Source organism: Loxodonta africana, chromosome 27 (assembly GCF_030014295.1).
Source record: "Loxodonta africana isolate mLoxAfr1 chromosome 27, mLoxAfr1.hap2, whole genome shotgun sequence".
Lineage (NCBI taxonomy): Eukaryota > Metazoa > Chordata > Mammalia > Proboscidea > Elephantidae > Loxodonta > Loxodonta africana.
This window is the reverse complement of record NC_087368.1, coordinates 32,432,898-32,453,544: the sequence shown is the minus strand read 5'-3', so window position 1 is coordinate 32,453,544 and position 20,647 is coordinate 32,432,898. Positions and strand designations below refer to the sequence as shown.

The window sequence follows — 20,647 nt, the reverse complement described above, 5'->3', positions numbered from 1 at the left end:
CTAGATTCTGTTTGTCAGTACTTTATTTAGGATTTTTGCATCTATGTTTAATGAGGTTGGTCTGAAATATTACTTTCTCATCATGTTTTTGCCGGGCTCGGCACCAAGGCTACATTAAAAAAAAAAAAAAAAAAAGTTGTGAGGCATGTCTTCTTTTTTCTGTTCTCTGGAAGAGTTTATGGAAGATTGAAATTATCCCCCTAAATGTTTGGTGGAATTCATTGCCAAAGCCATCTATGCCTAGAGTTTTCTGTGTATAGACAAATTTCTTGAATTTCTTTAGTAGTTAATGGAGCATAAAGATTTATTGTTTCTTCTTGTGTCACTTTTGGTAGGTTGTATTTTTCTAGAATTCGGTCCATTTATCGAAATTTTCAAATTTTCTGGCATAAATTGATCATAGAATTTGTTATTGTCTTCTCTAATATCTGTAAGATCTGCTGGGATTCCCCTTTAATTCCTGTTCATTTTTGTTTGTGTCTTATATGAATGCTTCTTATATAGTGAGACCTCACTAGGGATTTATCAACGGTGGTAGTTTTTTTCACAAAACCGATTTTTGGCTTTGTTGATCCTCTGTATCATATGTTTGTTTTTTATTTGTTAATATCTCTCTTTTTCTTATCTCCTTCCTCATACTTTCTCTGAGTTTAATTCACTCTTCCTTTACCAGCTTCCTGAGATTATGTGATTTTCAGCCTTCTTTTCTAACCTAAATATTTAGAGCCATAAATTTCCCTCTGAGCACAGCTTTTGCTCAGTCCTGTAAGTTTTAATATATCATATTTTTATTCAGTTAGAATGTTTTGTAATTTTCCTTGTAATTTCTCCTTTGACCCGTGAGTTATTTAGCAATGTTTTGCTTAATTTCCGTGCGTATGGAAATCTTTTGGTTATTTTTTGCCTAGGCTAATTTCATTGTGGCCAGAGAACATGTGTATGATTTCAGTCCTTTAAACTCTGCAGAGACTTATTTCATGGTGAATTTTGTAAAATTATTCTAGAAGGTTGGCAGTTCAAACCCACCCAGAGGCACCTCAGAAGACAGGCCTGGCATTCTGCTTCCGAAAGATCACAACCTTGAAAACCCTGTGGAGCAGTTCTATTCTGCACAGATGGAGCTGCCATGAGTCAGAATCAACTTGATGGCAACTCACAACAAAAACTTGACTTATCAGAGTCTAATATGAATTGATACTTTTACCGTATCCTGGGCAATTTAAAGACCTTCAGACATTTTGACTCCATTTGCCTCTTCCCAGTTTCTATGCTGTTGCCACATGTTTTGAATAAACATTGTGTGTATGTAATTAAGTGTGTAATTACTGTTTTATGCAGTTAGTACTCAGATTAGCCCCCATATTTACTCATTTCATTGTTGTTGTTTTTTCTTTCCTGTATCTCTGAGATTCCATCTAGGATATTTTCACAGAGTAAGAAATTCTAGCATGACAGTTCTTTTCCTCTAACAGTTTGAAGATATTGTCACCTTGTCTCCTGACTTTCATTGTTCATTTTGCAAAGTCAGCTGTCAGTCTTATTGTTGCTCATTTGAAAGTTGTGTATCTGCTTTCTTTGGTTGCCTTTAAGATTTTCTTGGTCTTTGGTTTTTAGCAGTTTTAATTTGACCTGTCTAGGTGTGATTTTCTGTGAATTTATTTTGCTTGAGGTTTGTAGCTATTTTTGAAAAGTATGTCTTCATGCTTTTTGTCCAATTTTGTAAAATACTCACTTCTGTACCATGCAGTTTTGAATTTATTTTTTAGGTCTGTAATGATGTTATATTGATCTTCAATTTGATTCCTGGAGTCTATAAACACCCTTCTCATAGTATTCAAGTGTTCGATTATCTCACCTTTGAGCTTTTGTTTTTGTGTTACTGCTTTCACTTATTATTAAGTTCTGTGGCATGAAGCAATCGTAAGAAATTATTCTATTCCTTAAATTATTATTTCCTCTTGTTCACGATCATTAGCCATTAGAGAAATGCAGATCAAAACTACAATGAGATTTCATCTCACTCCAACAAGGCTGGCATTAATCCAAAAAACACAAAATAAGAAATGTTGGAGAGGCTGTGGAGAGATTGGAACACTTCTACACTGCTGACGGGAATGTCAAATGGTACAACCACTTTGGAAATCGATTTGGCACTTCCTTAAAAAGTTAGAAATAGAGCTACCATACAATCCAGCAATCTCACTCCTTGGAATATATCCTAGAGAAATAAGAGCCTTTACACAAACAGATATATGCACACCCATGTTTATTGCAGCACTGTTTAAAAACATGGACGCAACCAAGGTGCCCATCAATGGATGAATAGATAAATTATGGTATATTTACACAATGGAATACTACACATCGATAGAGAACAGTGAGGAATCTGTGAAACATTTCATAACATGGAGGAACTTTGAAGGCATTATGCTGAGTGAAATTAGTCAGTTGCAAAAGGACAAATATTGTATAAGACCACCATTATAAGAACTTGAGAAATAGTTTAAACTGAGAAGAAAACATTCTTTTGTGGTTACGAGAGGGGGGAGGGAGGGAGGATGGGAGAGGGGTATTCACTAATTAGATAGTAGATAAGAACTACTTTAGGTGAAGGGAAAGACAGCACACAATACAGGGGAGGTCAGCACAATTGGACTAAACCAAAAGCAAAGAAGTTTCCTGAATAAACTGAATGCTTTGAAGGCCAGTGTACCAGAGGCAGGGGTCTGGGGACCATGGTTTCAGGGGACATCTAAGTCAATTGGCATAATAAAATCTATTAAGAAAACATTCTGCATCCCACTTTGAAGAGTGGCTTCTGGGGTCTTAAATGCTAGCAAGCAGCCATCCAAGATGCATCAGTTGGTCTCAACCCACCTGGATCAAAGAAGAATGAAGAACACCAAGGATACAAGGTGATTACGAGCCCAAGAGACAGAAAGGGCCACATGAACCAGTGGCTACATCATCCTGAGACCAGAAGAACTAGATGGTGTCCGGCTACAACTGATGACTGTCCTGACAGGGAACACAACAGAGTACCCCTGAGGGAGCAGGAGAGCAGTAGGATGCAGACCCCAAATTCTCATAAGACCAGACTTAATGGCCTGACTGAGACTGGAAGGACACCAGTGGTCATGGCCACCAGACCTTCTGTTGGCCCAGGTCAGGAACCATTCCCGAAGCCAACTCTTCAGACATGGATTGGACTGGACAGTGGGTTGGAAAGGGATGCTGGTGAGGAGTGAGCTCCTTGGATCAGGTGGACACTTGAGACTATGTTGGCATCTCCTGCCTGGAGGGGAGATGAGAGGGTGGAGGGGGTTAGAAGCTGGCGAAATGGACATGAAAAGAGAGAGTGGGGGGAGAGAGCAGGCTGTCTCATTAGGGGGAGAGTAATTGGGAGTGTGTAGCAAGGTGTATATGGGTTTTTGTGTGAGAGACTGACTTGATTTGTAAACTTTCACTTAAAGTACAATAAAAATTATTTTTAAAAAATTATTATTTCCTCTAAGTTAGGTTTTATGCTGTTTACATACATCTTTCATTCATCCAGATGGTAGCTGGAATGGGACAGTCAGCTAAAGAGGAATGTGGTTTTAATTTTGTTTGTTTTAAAGTATCTGGGCTTTTCTTTCTCTTCAGAAATGTAGTTAAATGTCTTTCGTCAAGGTTTGCTTCACCGACACAATGTAAAGTCCTGGCAATTTGGATTTCATCTGGAAGAGTTAGCGGTGTTGATTCCTGACCTGTTTCTCTCTACCTACTTTGTGTCCCTCCAGGAAATGTTGACTCCCCACTACAGTTTCTAAAGGGTGAGGGGAGATTAGGAGCTGAGTCATGCTGCCCTTTTCTACTCTACTCCAGAATCTTCTGTTTCTCCCCTAGTAACTAGTTTTTGAAATGTGTTGCATATTTTACCCATTTCCATGTGTGGTGGTTGTTGGCAAAATCTTTTTGCTGATGTTTACTATAGTGTTATCCTTTTGGTACATATCGGTGGGGGGGAATATATGTTGTAGTTGCAACTGGAAAACTTAGATATCACCCTATGATAAGGTGATTTAAAATTTATTTTGTTGTTGTTGAGAATATACACAACAGAACGTATACCAATTCAACAGTTTCTACATGTACAATTCAGTGACACTGAGTACATTTTTTGAGTTATGTAACCATCTTCACCCTTCTTCTCTGAGTTGTTCCTCCCCCATTAACATAAACGCATTGCCCTAAAAGGTTCCTATCTCATCTTTGAAGTTGCTATTGTCAATTTGATCCCGTATAGATCTTAAAAGAGTATAATACTCAAGGCAGACATTTTTTACTAGTTCAACTAAATTATTGTTTGGTTTTAAGAAGAATTCCAGGGATATTTTTGGTTTAAGGTTTAAAGATTATCTCAGGGCATTAGTTTTGGGGGCTCAGCCAGCCTCCCTTGCTCCAGAAAGCTCAGGATAAGGTGATTTTTTGTTTATGTTCCTGATACATACTCGACTGGTCTGGAATTTAAGTGATGAGGTAGAAGAATGAGATAGCAGAGCAGGGAAGGGACAGTCAGAAGGAGGAAGAACAGAGAAACATGTAGAAGTGGAGTTGATGGACATGACGTATGGGGTGTGGAGAGAAGAGATGGGGAAGAAACCAGAGCAGAGGTTACAGGGATGTGTCAAGAAAACAGATACTCCAAGATGCTGGAGGATTTTGGTATCCCCACATTGACACTTCTTTTTAGCTGTTGGTTCTTGTCGTTGTTAGGTGCTGTTGAATTCGTTCTGACTCATAGTGACCCTGTGTACAGCAGAAAAAATACTACCCGGTCCTGTGCCATCCTCACAATCATTGCTATGTTTGAGCCCGTTGCTGCAGCCACTGTGTCAGTCCATCTCGTTGAGGGTCCTCCCATTTTTCACTGACCCTCTACCAAGCATGATGCCTTTCTCCAGGGTCTAGTCCCTCCTGATAACATGTCCGAAGTACATGAAACAAAGCCTCACCATCCTTGTTTCTGAGGAGCATTCTGGCTGTACTTCTTCCAAAACAGATTTGTTTGTTCTGAAAGTCCATGATATGTTCAATATTCTTCACCAACAAAATAATTTAAAGGCATCAATTCTTTGGTTTTCCTTATTTATTGTCCAGCTTTCCCATGCATGCGAGGCAATTAAAAATACCATGGCTTGGGTCAGACACACCTTAGTCCTCAAACAAACATTTTAAAGAGAACTTCTGCAGCCCATTTTCCCAATGCGATATGTCATTTGAGGTCTTGACTGCACTTTCCATGGGCATTGATTGTGGATCCAAGGAAAATTAAATCTTTTACAACTTCAGTATTTTCTCTGTTTATCATGATGTTGCTTATTGGTCCAGTTGTGAAGATTTTTGTTTTCTTTATGTTGAGGTATAATCCATACTGAAGGCTGTAGACTTTGATCTTTATCAGTAAGTACTTCAAGTCTTCTTCACGTTCAGCAAGCAAGGTTGTGTCATCTGCACATCACAGGTTGTTAATGAGTCTTCCTTAAATCCTGTTGCTAAATTCTTCTTCCCGTAGTTCACCTTCTCGGATTATTTGCTCAGCATACAGATTGAATAAGTATGGTGAAAAGATACCACCCTGACGCACACCTTTTCGGATTTTAAACCTCTCAGTATCCCCTTGCTCTGTTCGAACGACTGCCTCTTGGTCTATGTACAGGTTCTGCATGAGCACAGTTAAGTGTTCTGGAATTCCCGTTCTTTGCAGTGTTAACCATAATTTGTTATGATCCACACAGTCAAATGCCTTTGCATAGTCAAGCACAGGTACACATCTTTCTGGTGTTCTCTGCTTTCAGCAGAAGTCCGTCTGACATCAGCAATGATATTCCACTTTCCGCGTCCTCTTCTGAATCAAGCCTTGAATTTCTGGCAGTTCCCTGTTGATGTACTGCTGCAACTGTTTTGGAATGATCTTCAGTAAAATTTCAGTTGAGTGTGATATTAATGATACCGTTTGATAATTTCTGCATTCTGTTGGCTCACCTTTCTTTGGAGGGCACAAATATGGATCTCTTCTGGTTGGTTAACCAGGTAGCTGTCTTCCACATTTCTTAGCATAGGCAAGTGAGTACTCCCAGCTTTGCATCCATTTCCTGAAACATCTCCATTAGCATTCCTTCAGTTCCTGGAGCCTTGTTTTTGTCGGTGCCTTCAGTGCAGCTGGGACTTCTCTCAGTGCCATTGATTCTTGATCGTGTGCTGTGTCCTGAAATGGTTGAACCACTTGTCTGTCAGTTTGTCATACTGTGGTGGCTTGTGTGTTGCTGTGATGCTGGAAGCATTGAAATACCTGCAGGGTCACCCGTGGTGGACCCGTTGCGGTGGAGCTTCTGAGCTAAGACAAACTAGGCAGAAAAGCTAGAAGGACCTGGCAATTTACTTCTAAAAAAATTGACCAGTGACTACTGTATGAATAGCAGTAGAACATTGTCTGATATCATGCTGGAAGATGAGCCCCTCAAGTTGGAAGGCACTCAAAATCCGAGCTGTTGGTTATTTAGGGGGGATTCTTTTACCCATGAATCACATCACGTGTGGCATCTGCTGAGGGTTATCTGAAGATGGTCTGTGAGGCCAGTGAGGGGGCACTCTGACCCAGCTGCCCACCTTCACACAGACTTTTCTGCCACCTCTCCCTTGGCCAAGCACTGCCTTTGGCAAAGCTGTGTGCTAAGGTTGGTTCCTTTCATCACTCTGAGTTTAAGGCAAACAGCTTGTTTACCTCCAACTGTCATGAGCTACCGTTGATGACCTGTAATGAATGCCATGCCAGGGTTATGCAAGCAAGAACCAGAAATGATGACAATCCCATGGAATAAAACAGAACCCTTTGCTGGCTCTTGACACTTGGGTGTCTTGGAGCTGCAATGAGGCGACGAAGAAGCAACCCCCAGTAAAATAAGGCGTGGTAAGAGGCCTTGCATCACGGATCATGCATGAGGTAACAGCCTGTGATTTCAAGTAGGCAAAAGCTTCGTAAGGAAAAACGGTCTTGTGGAGTTACCGCTTCCTGCCTTCCTCATGATGAAAGGAGACTGTGTTCCAGCTGAGAACACAGGGATATTCATCGTCAGCAGCATAACCTCTGCGGGTAACTGGCAAATGTACATTGTTTTGGAGAAAAAATAATTTCTTTCACGATACCACAGAATACATTTTTTTAAATTAAAAAAATAAATTGGGAGATAATGGTCAATCAACATGATAAACGTAACTAATGTCACTGAATTATACACGTGAAGAATGTTGAAATGGCAGACAATTCATTACCACAAGAAAAAATTTTAAAAAATAATAAATTGGGATGTGGCAGGGTTCAGGCCGAAATGACCTGTCAGACATGTGGAATGTCAGGCTTCTTTGTGTTTGGACTAAATTTTAACAAAGAGGATCACCTGTCTTCTTTGTGATGATGAAGTTATTAGCACTGGGGAGGGGTGAAGGAGAGGCGTCCTTTTGCCCTTATCCTCCCAGTCCTATCGGGAAGCCCCTTGCTTAGGTTTAGCCTGCTATGTGCAGAGAGCGCTTAGGGCATCCTGTGCCCAGCGCTGTAGGAGCTGCACGTAATTGAAACATTAGTCATTCAACTTGGAGGTTGTTAAATTCCCCTGTTAAATTTTGTAATTTAATAAAAATTGTTTAAAATTTTATCAAGTTATTAAATTTCTCTAAGTGAATTACATTGTTTAGGAAATAGACCTTTATAGGTGCTTGAGGTAGAAGGTAGAACCCCAAAGACCAGAGGAAGATGGGTGTGTTGCTTCAGAGAGAAGGGGAGGGAGAAGAAGGGGGGGAGGGAGGTGAAGGAGCCAGGGAGGTGGCCGGGGCCACACCCCTCAACAGAGTTCCTTAGCAACGAAAGGTGGGAGCAGGTTTTGGTTGGAAACCCTGGAAGTCTAGGCTTTGTGTACGGTATGGTACGCAGCAGAGCTGGCTACTTGATTTGCAGGACCTATGATGCAGTGGTTAAGAGCTTGGCTGCTAACCAAAAGGATGGCAGTTCGAATCCACCAGCTGCTCCTTGGAAACCCTGTGGGGCAGTTCTACTCTGTCCTGTAGGGTCTCCATGAGTTGGAATCAACTTGATCGCAATGGGTTTAGTTTTTGTGTTTTTTTTTTTGGTTTTTAGTGCAAAATGAGGAGCCCTGGTGGCGAAGTGGTTAGGAGCTCAGCTGCTAACCAAAAGGTCAGCCGTTCGAATACACCAGTTACTCCTTGGAAACTCTATGGGGCAATTCCACTCTGCCCTATAGGGTCACTCTGAGTCGGAATCAGCTCGACTGCAACAGGTTTGGTTTTTTAGTGAAGGATGAAAACGTGGGGCCTTTTGTTCAAAAAAGAGGGAAAAGTTGCCTTAATGGTAACTTTAGTATCTTTAATAGATACTAAAATGTAAAACTTTTTCCTTTCTTCCGCAATCTCTCTCGATTTCACATGGTGTTTTTATTTGCAACTTAATGCCATTCTAAGTAAAGAAAAATTAAAATGAATTATTAGTGTGAATTTCACTGTTCCTCTTTATACCGTGCAGTACTAGTTTCTAAACACAAATATAAGGGCATTTAAGTCATAGGCAGAACCACCGAAAGGACACAGTTGTGTTTCATACCTTATGTTTCATAGCTTGTGTGTGCAAGTGTGTTTCCTTCCTACTGGGACAGTGAAAACATGGCGCAAAGCTGGCTCCCCTGTTTTGCCTGCACTTGATACACGTACATTTTACTTACACTCTCTGCCTTCAGATTACTGATGAGAAACGAACTATGGGTTGCCTCTCTTTCCCTTTCTATAGCATCATTTTCAGCATCAGCGATTGGCACAGCAGTTAAGAGCTCAGCTGCTAACCAAAAGGTCAGCAGTTCAAATCCATGAGCTGCTCCCTGGAAACCCTGTGGGGGCAGTTCTCCTCAGTCTCCTAGGGTTGCTGTGAGTCAGAATCGATTCAATGGCAGTGGGTTTTTCATAAAGTGAGTCACGTACCATGGATCTCCCTGAGGGCTGGAACTGTGAGTTATTCCTTTCCATAGTCCTGGACCTAGCACAGTGCCAGACACCCAGCAGTTGCTCAGTAAATGTTAGTCGGGGACTCTGGCTGGTTGTGGCACCTACATTTCATGCAGCCTTGCTCCCGTCTTATCTCCTCTAAGTTGAGACAACTGAGCCTCCTTCTGCCACCACACGGCTCAGTGACAGCTTGGGAGGATGGGATGCTCTGAGTTCCTATAGCAGAAATGAAATGTAAAACCCCAGCATCATCAGCCAGAGTTAAGACACAGAACGAGAGGACCTCGTAAGTTTAGGCGAGACCGTCGAGGTCCTCTGTTTCACCATCTCAATGCCTGGTCCACCTCCTACAGTGCATGATCTGAGATTAGGCAGCTAAATGGAGCAGTCCCAGCTCAGAGGGTCTGAGGGGGGACAGGTCCAGCTTTGGCCTGGAGGAGGCTGTAGGTGACACTCAGCCCCTTTTTGCCGCCCGCGCTCCTCGGTCGTTTCTGTGCCCTCCTTCACTCCCTCCCCTGATGCCATCTCTTCCCCCGGCAGCCACTGCTCTAGCCTACATACCTGCAGCACAGACTTGCAGCCCCATCCCTCTATCTGCTGATACTCCTCAGAGACAGCACAGAGGAGCGCCTTCTTCCTGCTTGGTTATTCACCTTTCTCATCTTTGACAGAAGAATCAACTTGGCTGAATTTCTTGCTCTCTTCTTCCCTTTTCTTTGCTAGATTGCTTTAGTCCCTGGGTGGCGCAAACAGTTAATGTGCTCAACTGCTAACCGAAAGGTTGGAGGTTCCAGTCCACCCAGAGGTGCCACGGAAGAAAGACTTCCGAAAAATCAGGCATTGCAAACCCTCTGGAGCAAAGTTCTTTTCTGACACACCTGGGGTCGCCGTGTGTCGGAATCAACTCGATGGCAGCTGGTCACGGACAGGCTTATGGATTCTGATGTGTGTCATTCATTAAACTGATCCCACACACACAGAATGCAGTGGACTGATTGTACTAATGTCCCCTGCTCCCCCGCACTTTTCCCTGTATTCGCAGCCAGCTCTGGCCACGTGACTTTGAGGTGGTCTCCTATAGCAGGTGGGCAGACCTCCTCCAGCCGTTTCATGGGGGCTGACCTTGTGGCTTGCTTGGCCGATAGAATGTGATGGAGGTGATGATATGCTGGGTCTGAGCTCAGACCTCAAAAGGCCTTAGATGCTTCCATTTACTCTCATGATAGCATGGTGATGACTGAGGTACGCAGAATGAGGCATGTGTAGGGCAAAGCTGAGTCACCCAGTTGCCCCAGCCAAGGCCATTCTAGATCAGCCAGCAGCCTGCTGACCACAACGTGTGTGAGTGAGAAAAGTCAAGATGTGTGTGTAACTGAGGTTTTGCGGTTGTTTGTTACACAGCATTTTGGTGAGAGTAGCTACCTGGGTATAGCATAAGCACCTGTTCCCTGCCAGGACAGTACTCTCGGGGTAGCTTTAGAGAGGTCGCAGACAAGTGGGGGCACTGGTGGCACAGTGGTTAAGAGCTCAGCTGCTAACCAAAAGATTGGCAGTTCGAATCCACCAGCCACTCCTTGGAAATCCTGTGGGGCAGTTCTACTCTGTCCTGTAGGGTTGCTGTGAGTCCTGTAGGGTTGCTATGAGTTGTAATCGAATCGATGGCAGTGGGTTTGATTTTTTTCAGACAAGATTCTTGCCTTCTGGATGTTTGCAGACTACTGGGAAAGACTTAGACATGTAAGAACAACCTAACAAACATTAGGAGCAGAGGTGTCCCGTAAGCACATACCCTACGTGTGCTGTGAGAGGCTGGGGTGCTGTCTTGGAGCCTGGACCGAGGCAGGGAGTGTTTCCAGAAGAGAGGGTGACGTCCAGGCTGAAGCTTAAAGGATGAATGAAAGTTGGCTAGGAGACGCAAGAAAGAATCCCATTATACGCAGAGGGAATGGTGTGAGCGGAGGGCTTCTCGGTCTTGTGGATAATCCCATTTCTTTCTTCCGTGAGAACCATTGAACTGAGTTAAGGACTGAAAAGCCAATCACACAGGGACTTTTTTTGTTTGTCTCAGTGTTTGTTTTTGCTTTTATTGTGGTAAAAATACATAAAACACTTGCCAGTTCAACAGTATTTACACCTATGTCTCAGTGACATTGATTACACTCCATGTTGTGCAGCCATGGCCACTGTTCATTCCAAATTTACTCTACCACCATTTGTTTCAGTATCTTTTAAAAATACATTTTTATGTATGTATAACATATATACAAAGTATAAGGGTATAAAAACCCGTTGTCGTCAAGTCAATTTCCGACTCATAGCGACCCTATAGTACAGAGTCGAACTGCCCCATAGGGTTTCCCAGGAGCAGCTGGCGGATTTGCTAACCAACCTTTTGGTTAGCAGCCATAGCTCTTGACCACTGCGCCACCAGGGCTCCCTATAAGGGTATAGCCCAGTGCATTATCAAAAAGTGAAGAGAAATTTAGACACCACACAGGTCAAGAAATAGAACATTGCTAGCTCCCCAAAAGCCCTGTTTACACCCAGACCCGCTCGTGACCCCTTCTCTCCTTCCAAGCATAACCACCATCCTGGCTTCTAACATCATGTATTAGTTTTGCCTGTTTTTAAATTGTATGTAAATGGAATCACACAGTATGGCTTTAAGTTTCTTTGGCTCTTTTGTGGCTGGCTTCTTCTGCTCAGCATCAAGGCTGTGAGACCATTCACGTTGTCCTGGGAAGCAGTGGTTGGTTCATCTTCATTGATGTACGTATTTTCATTGTGTGAGTAGCTGCAATTTATGTATCAGTTGTGCATTTAGTGGACATTTGAATTTTTTCCACATTTTGGCAGTTCTGAACATTCTTGTATGTGCCTTTTGGTGCCCACATGCACACATTACTGTTGCTTATATAGTTGGTGGAATTGCTGTGTCATTGAGTGTGCACATGTTCAATTTTAATAGACAATACCCAAACAGTTTTCCAAAGCGGGAGTCCCAGTTCACACTCCCACCAACAGTGCCGCACATCCTTGCCAACACTTACTATTGTTATTCTAATTTTAGCCATCTGGTGTTACGTAAGGGTATCTTGTTATGACTGTACCTAACATTTCTGTTACTAATGAAATTGAGCCTCTTTAGATATTGTTTATTGACTATTTAGATACCTTTTTTTGTGATGTTCCTATTGAAGTACCTTGCCAACTTTTCTGTAGTTTGCCTATTTATTAATGAATCTGTAAGAGTTCTTTATAAATTTTAAACACGAGCCCTTTGGAGGTTATCCGTGTTGGCAATATTTTCTCCAGCTCTGTGGCTTACATTTTAACTCTGTTCATTTTGGCTTTTGACAAACAGAAGTTCTTAATTTTAATATAGTTCAATTACCTATCCTTGTGCCAATACCGCAGTCTTAAGAAGCACTGTGGTTTTATGGTAAGCGTGAAAATCTTGTGGTGTACATCCTCCAGCTCTTTTTTCTTCAAGACCGCCTTGTCTGTTTTTGGCCCTTTCTACTTCATGAATTTTAGCATCAGCCACTTGTCAACGTCTGGAATTTGGAGGTTGTTGTTGTTAGATGTCGTCCAATCAGTCTGACTCATAGCAACGATATACAACAGAAGGAAACACTGCCCAGTCCTGTGCTTTCCGCACAGTCGTTGCTATATGTGAGCCTACTCTTGTAGCCACGGTGTCAATCCATCTCATCAAGGGTCTTCCACCTTACCAAGCATAATGTCCTTCTCCAGGGACTGGTCCCCCTCGATAACATGTCCTAATTATGTGAGACGAAGTCTCGCCGTGAATTGACAGCTTAGCAATTTCGAGTCTTCCATTACATGAACATCGTATGTCCCTCCATTTACTTAGACCCATTGCCACTGAGTTGATTACAACTCATAGCGACGCTACAGAACAGAGCAGAACTGCCCCATAGGGTTTGCAAGGCTGTAGTCTTTACAGAAGAAGACTGCCACATCTCTCCTGCAGAGCAGCTGTTGGGGTGAAACCACCACCCTTTCAGTTAGCAGCGAGCACTTAACCACTGTACCACCAGGGATCCTTTTTATTTACTTAAAAATGAAAAACCAAACCTGTTGCTGTAAAGTTGATTCTCTTCTTTAATTTCACTCAGCAATATTTTGTACCTTTCCTTACAGAAATCTTGTACATCTTTTGTTAGATGTTCTTCCTAGGTGTTGGTTTTTGGGGGGATGGTATTATAAATGGTATTTTTTTTAATTTTTGTTTTCTTTTTATTGCCAGTACATAGAAGAACCCATTGCTGCTGAGTCACTTCCGACTCGCAGTGACCCCATAGGGTAGAGTGGAACTGCCCTGGAGGGTCTCCAAGGAGCAGCTGGAGGGTTCCAACTGCTGACCTTTTGGTTAGCAGCCGAGCTCTTAACCACTGAGCCACCAGGACTGCTATAGACACACAGTCGTTTAAATTGACCTTAGACCCATTTTCCTTGATAAACTCACCTATTAATTGTAATGGTTTATATGTAGATTATTTGGTTAATCTGATACGGTCGTATCATCTGTGAATGACCGTAGTTTTCTTTCTTCTGGTGCAGTCCTTAACGGTTTTCATTTCACTTGCTTGTGTTCTGCACTGACGCTCCAACTTTGGGCCTAATGAGGTTTTCCCTCTCTTCTTCCAGATGAGGCTGAGGCACACATTGACTATGAAGATAACTTCCCCGATGACAGATCTGTGTCCTTCAGAGAGCTCACGGAGAGTTCCCGGACAGAGGCAGAGGTGGACAGGGATCAGGGAGAGGCCTCTGAGGAGACTCCGAAGCAAGACCGCCTGGTTTTCATTTCTGTGGGGGGAGAAAACAAAAGCCGGGATAAAGCCTTTGTTCCAACCACGGGCTTGCTCAGTGTTGGGAGCGCTGTCCCCGTAGACCTGCCGGGATCCCGGCTAAACCAGAGGTACCCATTCCGGTTACCTACCGAGACTGTCCACAAGCCTGAATTAGAAGAAGACATGGATGATGACACCAAAAAGCAGTTTCCTGCTGGCGACAGCCACAGTGGTGTCAGACTGGACCTAGGGGAACCTGAAACCAAGGTGATCTATAGTGGCACTGAGGGCCCCTCAGGGTCATTTGTGAGCAGGAATGACAGCAAGGCAGGGGATCCGACAGTGAGCAGCAGTGATGAGTCCTGGTTGGATGGCTACCCTGTGACCGATGGGGCCTGGAGAAAGATAGAGGTGGAAGAGGAGGAAGATGGAGACAAGGGGGATGGGTCAGAGGGACTGGATGAAGGTGTTCTAGCTACTCCCGACCAGCCCATTCTTGTAGAAGTTAAGACGTTCAAGAGTACCACCCTCACACCAAGTGAGGACATGACTGTGACCCATAATTCAATTCTTCCATCTCAAATGCTAGATATGGAGGTGTTGACTCTCAGACCCATGAATGTGTCTGAGACTGAGGGCTCCAGCAAGGGGGATGGTGACATGACCAGGTACCAGTCAATTATACCTTGGAGATTTGTCACAGAGAAGTCTCCCATGGACACTGTACCCTATGAACTTACCAACTCTATTCTGGACACACTAACAACTGCTGTCCAGCAGATGCCTGACCATATCCCCACAACTATCATGGCGGCCACCCAGCCGCCAGTAGAGACCACTGCTCCTGAGGTCCAGAATAGCTTTCCATACCTGCTGTCAGAGGACTTCTTGGGACAGGAAGGCCCTGGCCCAGGTGCAAGTGAGAAGCTTCATCCAACATTGGAGCCATGTGTGGGGCACGGGTGTTCCAACCTCAGCAGAGGCCCTGTGATTGCCACCATTGCCACTGTCCTGTGCCTACTGCTGCTTCTGGCAGGCGTGGGGGCAGTGTGGGGTTACCGCAGGTGCCAGCACAAGAGCTCCGTGTACAAACTGAACGTTGGCCAGCGGCAGGCTCGGCACTACCACCAGCAGATTGAGATGGAGAAGGTCTAGCCAGCTTTGGAATGTGTTCTCCCAAAGCCACCTGGGAGGAAAAAGAAAGAAACTGGGACCCATCACACTGATAAATTCTGACAGTTCACTGCGGCATGAAACAAGTAGAACAGGGCATATTTGTTCCCCCCTTGGGTCTTCGGAGGCACCTGGCAGGGCAGGAAGGCTGTGGTGTTTCCATCACACACGCCAATATCTCCACAGCCATTCTGCCCTGGGATTTATTGCACTAATCCCAGGTGTGTGCTTAGGCCCTAATTCCAACGTGAGGTGAAAAATCACTCCTTGTTTCGTTGTCCTATTGTCTTTTCCTTTTTTAAAAAAAAGATTAGCTACTCCACGCCCTGAAATTTTTAAAATAAGAGTGATAAACGGAACATTTGGGAGCAGCGTTATTGAGGACACAAGATATCTCATGGTGTAGAGTGGGGTATGGAGGAACGATGGGTTGTTCCCTTTTGATACTGCGACATTGCTGTGAGCAAATGAGCCAGAAACCAAGATACAGCCCGGAAGCTTTGAGGTTTCTTTTTTGTTGTTTATTGCCATTTAAGACTGCCCTCAGGGATTGGAGAGAATGTAAGGAGGACATTTTGTTGGGGGCAGGTGAAGAGTGTGAAGGGACACACATCCATCTCTGTTCCCTCAAGTCTGTGGGCCAGCCCACTGCTTTTTACAAACAAGGTTAGCTTTGTACCAATAAGCAGCGTTTCCTCTCGGAAGCAGTGGCCTAGTTGTCCCCCACCAGCCTGTGTCTAGGGATGTCTTGACATTTTCACCAGGACTGACAAAACTCAGTCCTTGGTTTCCTCTCTTAGGATTAACCATTTCTCTGAACTCCAATAAGAGGGAATGACATGGGCAAAAAAATATTTTAAGGGGGCCAAAGACTTGGCTATCAAGTCTGGGTTCCTACTTGATGGGAAAAGCAGAGGACTTGACAAGGGCTGTGGTATGATCTGTGCTGTTCTATTCTTTGCTCTAGTTTGGAAATTGTGAGCTCTATAGAAACAGGGTCTATCCTGACTATTGAGCAACCCATTGTATAGCATCTTAGATCACTTCACGGTGGCCCAGCAAGTTACATTATGAAAGTGATTCTCAAAGCGTGGACCCTAGAAGACCAGCATCAACATCACCTGAGAACTTGTTGGAGGTTCAAATTCTCGAGTCCCACCCCAGACCCATGACACAGAAACCCTAGGGGTGGAGCCCCACTATTCTGTGTTTTAACAAGCCCTCCAGGTGATTGTGATGCACACTCAGGCTTGAGAACCGTGGGGTTTTGGTAACATAAATCATGAGCTTTGAGGCAAACTGAAGACATAGCACAGCAGACGAATAACATCTGTGGTCTTACAAGGACGTCGAGCATGGTCAGGAACGGGTTCGTGCACTAGCGTCAGCATCTGAAGCTACCAAAATGCCATCTCCAGTGGTCTCCTGCATTGGCACAGGAACTAAACACATTAGATTTCTTTAATATGAGTCATCTTCTTAAAAATAGTTTGCAATGGTAAAAAGTGATGAAGATAATACATCAATTTCAAGACACCACAGGAGTCTGAGTGTTGTGTGGCATGGGAGAAACTCTGATCTATTTTTGCAGGTGAAAAATTGTTGACGGTGTTTTACCCAAATGTCTTAGTCATCTAGTGTTGCTGTAACAGAAATACCACAAGTGGGCAGCTTTAACAAACAAATTTATTTTCTCACAGTTTAGGAGGCTAGAAGTCCAAAATCAGAGTCTCGGCCCTAGGGAAAGGCTTACTCTCTCTGTGTCTGCTCTGGAGGAAGGTCCTTGTCTCTTTGAGCTTCTGCTCCTGGAGCAATCTTCATGTGGCTTGGCATCTCTCTTCACCGGTCTCTGCTTGCTAGCTTGCATTTCATCTCTTTTATATCTCAAAAGAGATTGACTCAAGATACACTCTACCCTAATCCTCTCTCATTAACATCACAAAGATAGCCCATTCCCAAATGGGATCATAACCGCAGGCAGAGAGTTAGGAGGTATAACACATATTTTGGGGGGGCGCAGTTCAATCCATAACACTAAGGAAAAAAGATTCTAATACCATGTGTACTACCCTGCCACCTTCTTTTGGTGCAAGCTTTGGAAAAATAATAAGCTTAGTAGCTATAAAGTCAGTACAGCGTAATCAGAGTCCTTCGTCCCCATACTTGGGTAAAACAAGGATGTGAAGGTGCCCCCCAGAAAACTATGCATCAGATGAAATCTACTACAATGGGACGAGAGGCTTTCTGCACGTAGCCAAAGCCAAAGCGACAGAACAAAAGCCAGAGACGGTATGTATTTATAAGTTACTTTTCTAACCTATTTCAAGATAACTTTTCTCTTTTTAACTGTATAAAATAACCTGTTTCAACATGGGGGTTGTGTTAATTACACATTATTATGTAATAACCCAAGAATATTGAATTTATACAAATCTTATAGATATTCAAATGCATTAGTGAATTTATTACAAACTTATTAACACAACACAGATGTATTATTTTGTTGGCATGGGCTGCAAAATAAACCCAACGCATCACTTTTTCAGTTTTCATTCATTTGGTGTCCTCTAAATTAATGTCATAGAGTCTAAAAATGCATGTAAAAGGGAATAAATAAAAACACTGTAAACCTAAATTGTCATTACGCACATTTTAAGACTGGCCAATGTTTAAGGCTCAGGAGAATTGAAGGGGGAGTTCCATTAACACAAAGCTTCTGAGGTATTTCAAATAAATATTTCAAAAAACAGTTGCTGAATGTATTTTACTTCTGAGTTACATTGCCCTGATTTAAAAAAAAAAAAAGGGGGGGGGACTCTCTACTAATCCTGAAAGTCATATTGCAATACTTGGCTATATCTGAGCCTCTCAGCCAGGTTCCCTTGTACAGCAGCAGGATTTCAGAGAAGTCCACAGAGCTGCTCGTAGGCTGTTGCCTCACCTCCTCTGTCCCTGTTTCTCACCCCAATCAGAGGCCATTGTCTTTGCTACCAGGAAGCATCTAAGATCTCACTACTCAAAGTGCAGTCCCCAGACCGGCAGCACAGGCATCTTCTGGGGCCTTGTTAGAAATGCAGAATCTCAGGCCCCACCCCAGACCTGCTGCATCACAGCCTGCATTTAACAAGATGCCCAAGTGGTCGGTATGCGTGGTAAAGTTTGAGAAGACTGGCCTAACAGACTAGAACTGATTACCAACCTCCTACTGATGGGACGCTCAAAGGTATCCGTGAAGAGGGTTAGAGGAAGGGACTGTTTACAAAGGCGTGGGCACGGTTAAGGGAACCGTTGGGGTGGTGAACGGCTGTTGGAGAACCAAGGAGAGCTTCAGCAATAGGAAAGGCACTGCTGGCCAAGAGCTCTGGCCTCAGGGAGAGCCCAGCCACTCTCCAGCTGTGGTCTGGAGGAAATGGGGATTTTGAATACCCAAACCTCCTCTCGGTCTACAGTCTCATGCCAGCTCATTCCAGTATCTAAATCCCACCAGAAGCCAGAGGGCAAACCAGGCAATGTAGACCACAGGGGCAGGCTCCTAGGGCACAGGACAGGGTGGAGAGAAGATCTGGAGGGGCGAAGGGAGAAATACAACCCAGAGACCATCGGTACCAATCCCATCTGCCTTATGTCCGTTTACCTTTATGACCACTAGGGGTCCGTGCCTCCCAAGCCATCCAGTGTAGTGGATACTCTCGGTGCCCCACCCCAACTCCCTTCATGAGGCAGGTGAACTGATCCTCCAGCTGCCCTGAGTGTTGGCTGCTAAGTGTGTATAAGCATTTAAGTGCCCCCTTTTCACCCAGGAAATGGCCGTTGGCTTAATGGGACTTCCCTTGCCCAGGAGGCTACACCCACCCTGTACACCTCTAGGGCAGCCATGACTGGTAGACAGGGGGATGCAACCGTTTGGCTTTCTTGCCTTAAGGTAGAACTGACCGTGGTACTATTCATGCTCCAGAGCTCCCCAAGCATCAGGCTGGAACTCATCTCAACTGAGACATCTACGATCGTTCCTCCTGCTTCCCTCACACTTCTGAGAGCTCTCCACCATGGGCACAAGGCTTTGCTTCAAGGGATAGGGACCTCAGACATCCATCCACATTCAAACTTCTATTCCATACCGCTCCGTTCCTTCTCAGCCCAAACTTTTCCAGTGTGTCCTATGGAATTCCTAGGCTGACGTCAACAAAACCTCTTGTGTCCTCCACCTTTTCTTCAAACAGCTGATGTTTGAACTCTCCATAACATGGGTCTCTTTGTTTTTGGACTGGCCAGTTTCTCACTCTTTCCATCTGCCTACTTCTCCTCCCTTTCCGACATGCATGGAGTATAGTAGCTATTGGCAGTCATGCCTAAAGATGCTTCTGGTCTTTTTTTAAACTAAATATTGTGTCACTTCTCAGACCTTGGCACTGAGGGACGAGCTTGTCAGATCCAAAGCAAGCCCTGAGCTCCGAGTGTTTTCCTAGTGGGATCCCAGATGTCCTTTGAGAGAGAACCTTCCAGAGGAGAGGAATGAGCCCTGACTGCCTGGAAGGACATTAGCCAGCATGTGGCTCACAGGGACCACCCCTGCCAACTACGTGAGATCCGGGAGCCCCTCGTGTAAGGCTTCTGCTTTGCTAAATGAATGTCAGACACTTCACACACCTAACAAAACAGAGCTCATTAAAACATTCATCCTAGAATGCATGGGTGTGGTAAAAACAATCAAATCCAGTGGATAAAGAAAACAGCAGAGAATAAGCAAAACAACTTATAATACAATTTAAAAAAAAATTCTCAATTTCCAATTTCTCACAAGAGTGAGGTTGTATGTACCACCTTAATGCCAAGGAGGAGGGGGAAAAAGACATCAGCATCATTTATAGGTTGGCCTACTGACTAACCTCCAAACCAACCCGCTGCCATGGAGTCGATTCCCATTCATAGCAACTCTATAGGACAGAACAGAACTGCCTCATAGGGTTTCCAAGGCTGTAAATCTTTGTGGAAGCAGGCTGCCACATCTTTCTCCCACAGAGCAGCTGGTAGGTTTAAACTGATGACCTTTCTGTTAGTAGCTGAGTGCTTTAGCCACTGTGCCACCAGGGCTCCTACTACTACCCTAAAGGGGTTAAAACCCTGAATCTATCTTGTACCTATTGGCCAAATTGCTTGCTTGCTTGCTTTTCTTTCCTTGTAAAACAGGACACCAGTCTCTCCAGTCTCTCAGCTTAGCTGCTCCAAGAGGCCATTGAGCCAATTCATTCAACAAGCACCCAAATCCAGGTATTTGTTGGGAGACAGTGCTGTCGTCATTAGTTGCTATCAAGTTGGCTCTGGATCATGGCAACCCCATGTGTGCAGAGTAGAACTGCTTCATAGGGTTTTCAAGGCTATGACCTTTCAGAAGCAGATCACCAGGCCTGTCTTACAGGCACCTCCAGGTGGGTTCCAACCACCAACCTTTCTGCTAGTGACGGAGACCTTAGCCGTTTGTGCTGCCCAGAGACTCCAATGGGACAGGGCTAGGTACGAGAACATGGCAGCTCACTTACCTGCCTGAAGAGAAGAGCGCTCTACTACGGCACAAAGGAGCCCTGGTGGCGCAGTGGTTAAGAGCTTGG

The 20,647-nt window shown here is 44.1% G+C and overlaps 1 protein-coding gene across 1 annotated transcript in view; it reads left to right on the top strand.

Annotated features, from left to right (window-relative positions):
* Positions 1 to 18,189, top strand: part of SUSD5 (sushi domain containing 5) — a 75,137-nt gene extending 56,948 nt beyond the window's left edge. The window contains exon 6 of the mRNA XM_064277317.1: positions 13,723 to 18,189. Coding sequence (XP_064133387.1) covers positions 13,723 to 15,023 — 1,301 coding nt within the window. The 3' untranslated portion in view covers positions 15,024 to 18,189. The remainder of the gene's footprint in view (positions 1 to 13,722) is intronic.
* The last annotated feature ends 2,458 nt before the right edge of the window (positions 18,190 to 20,647 follow it).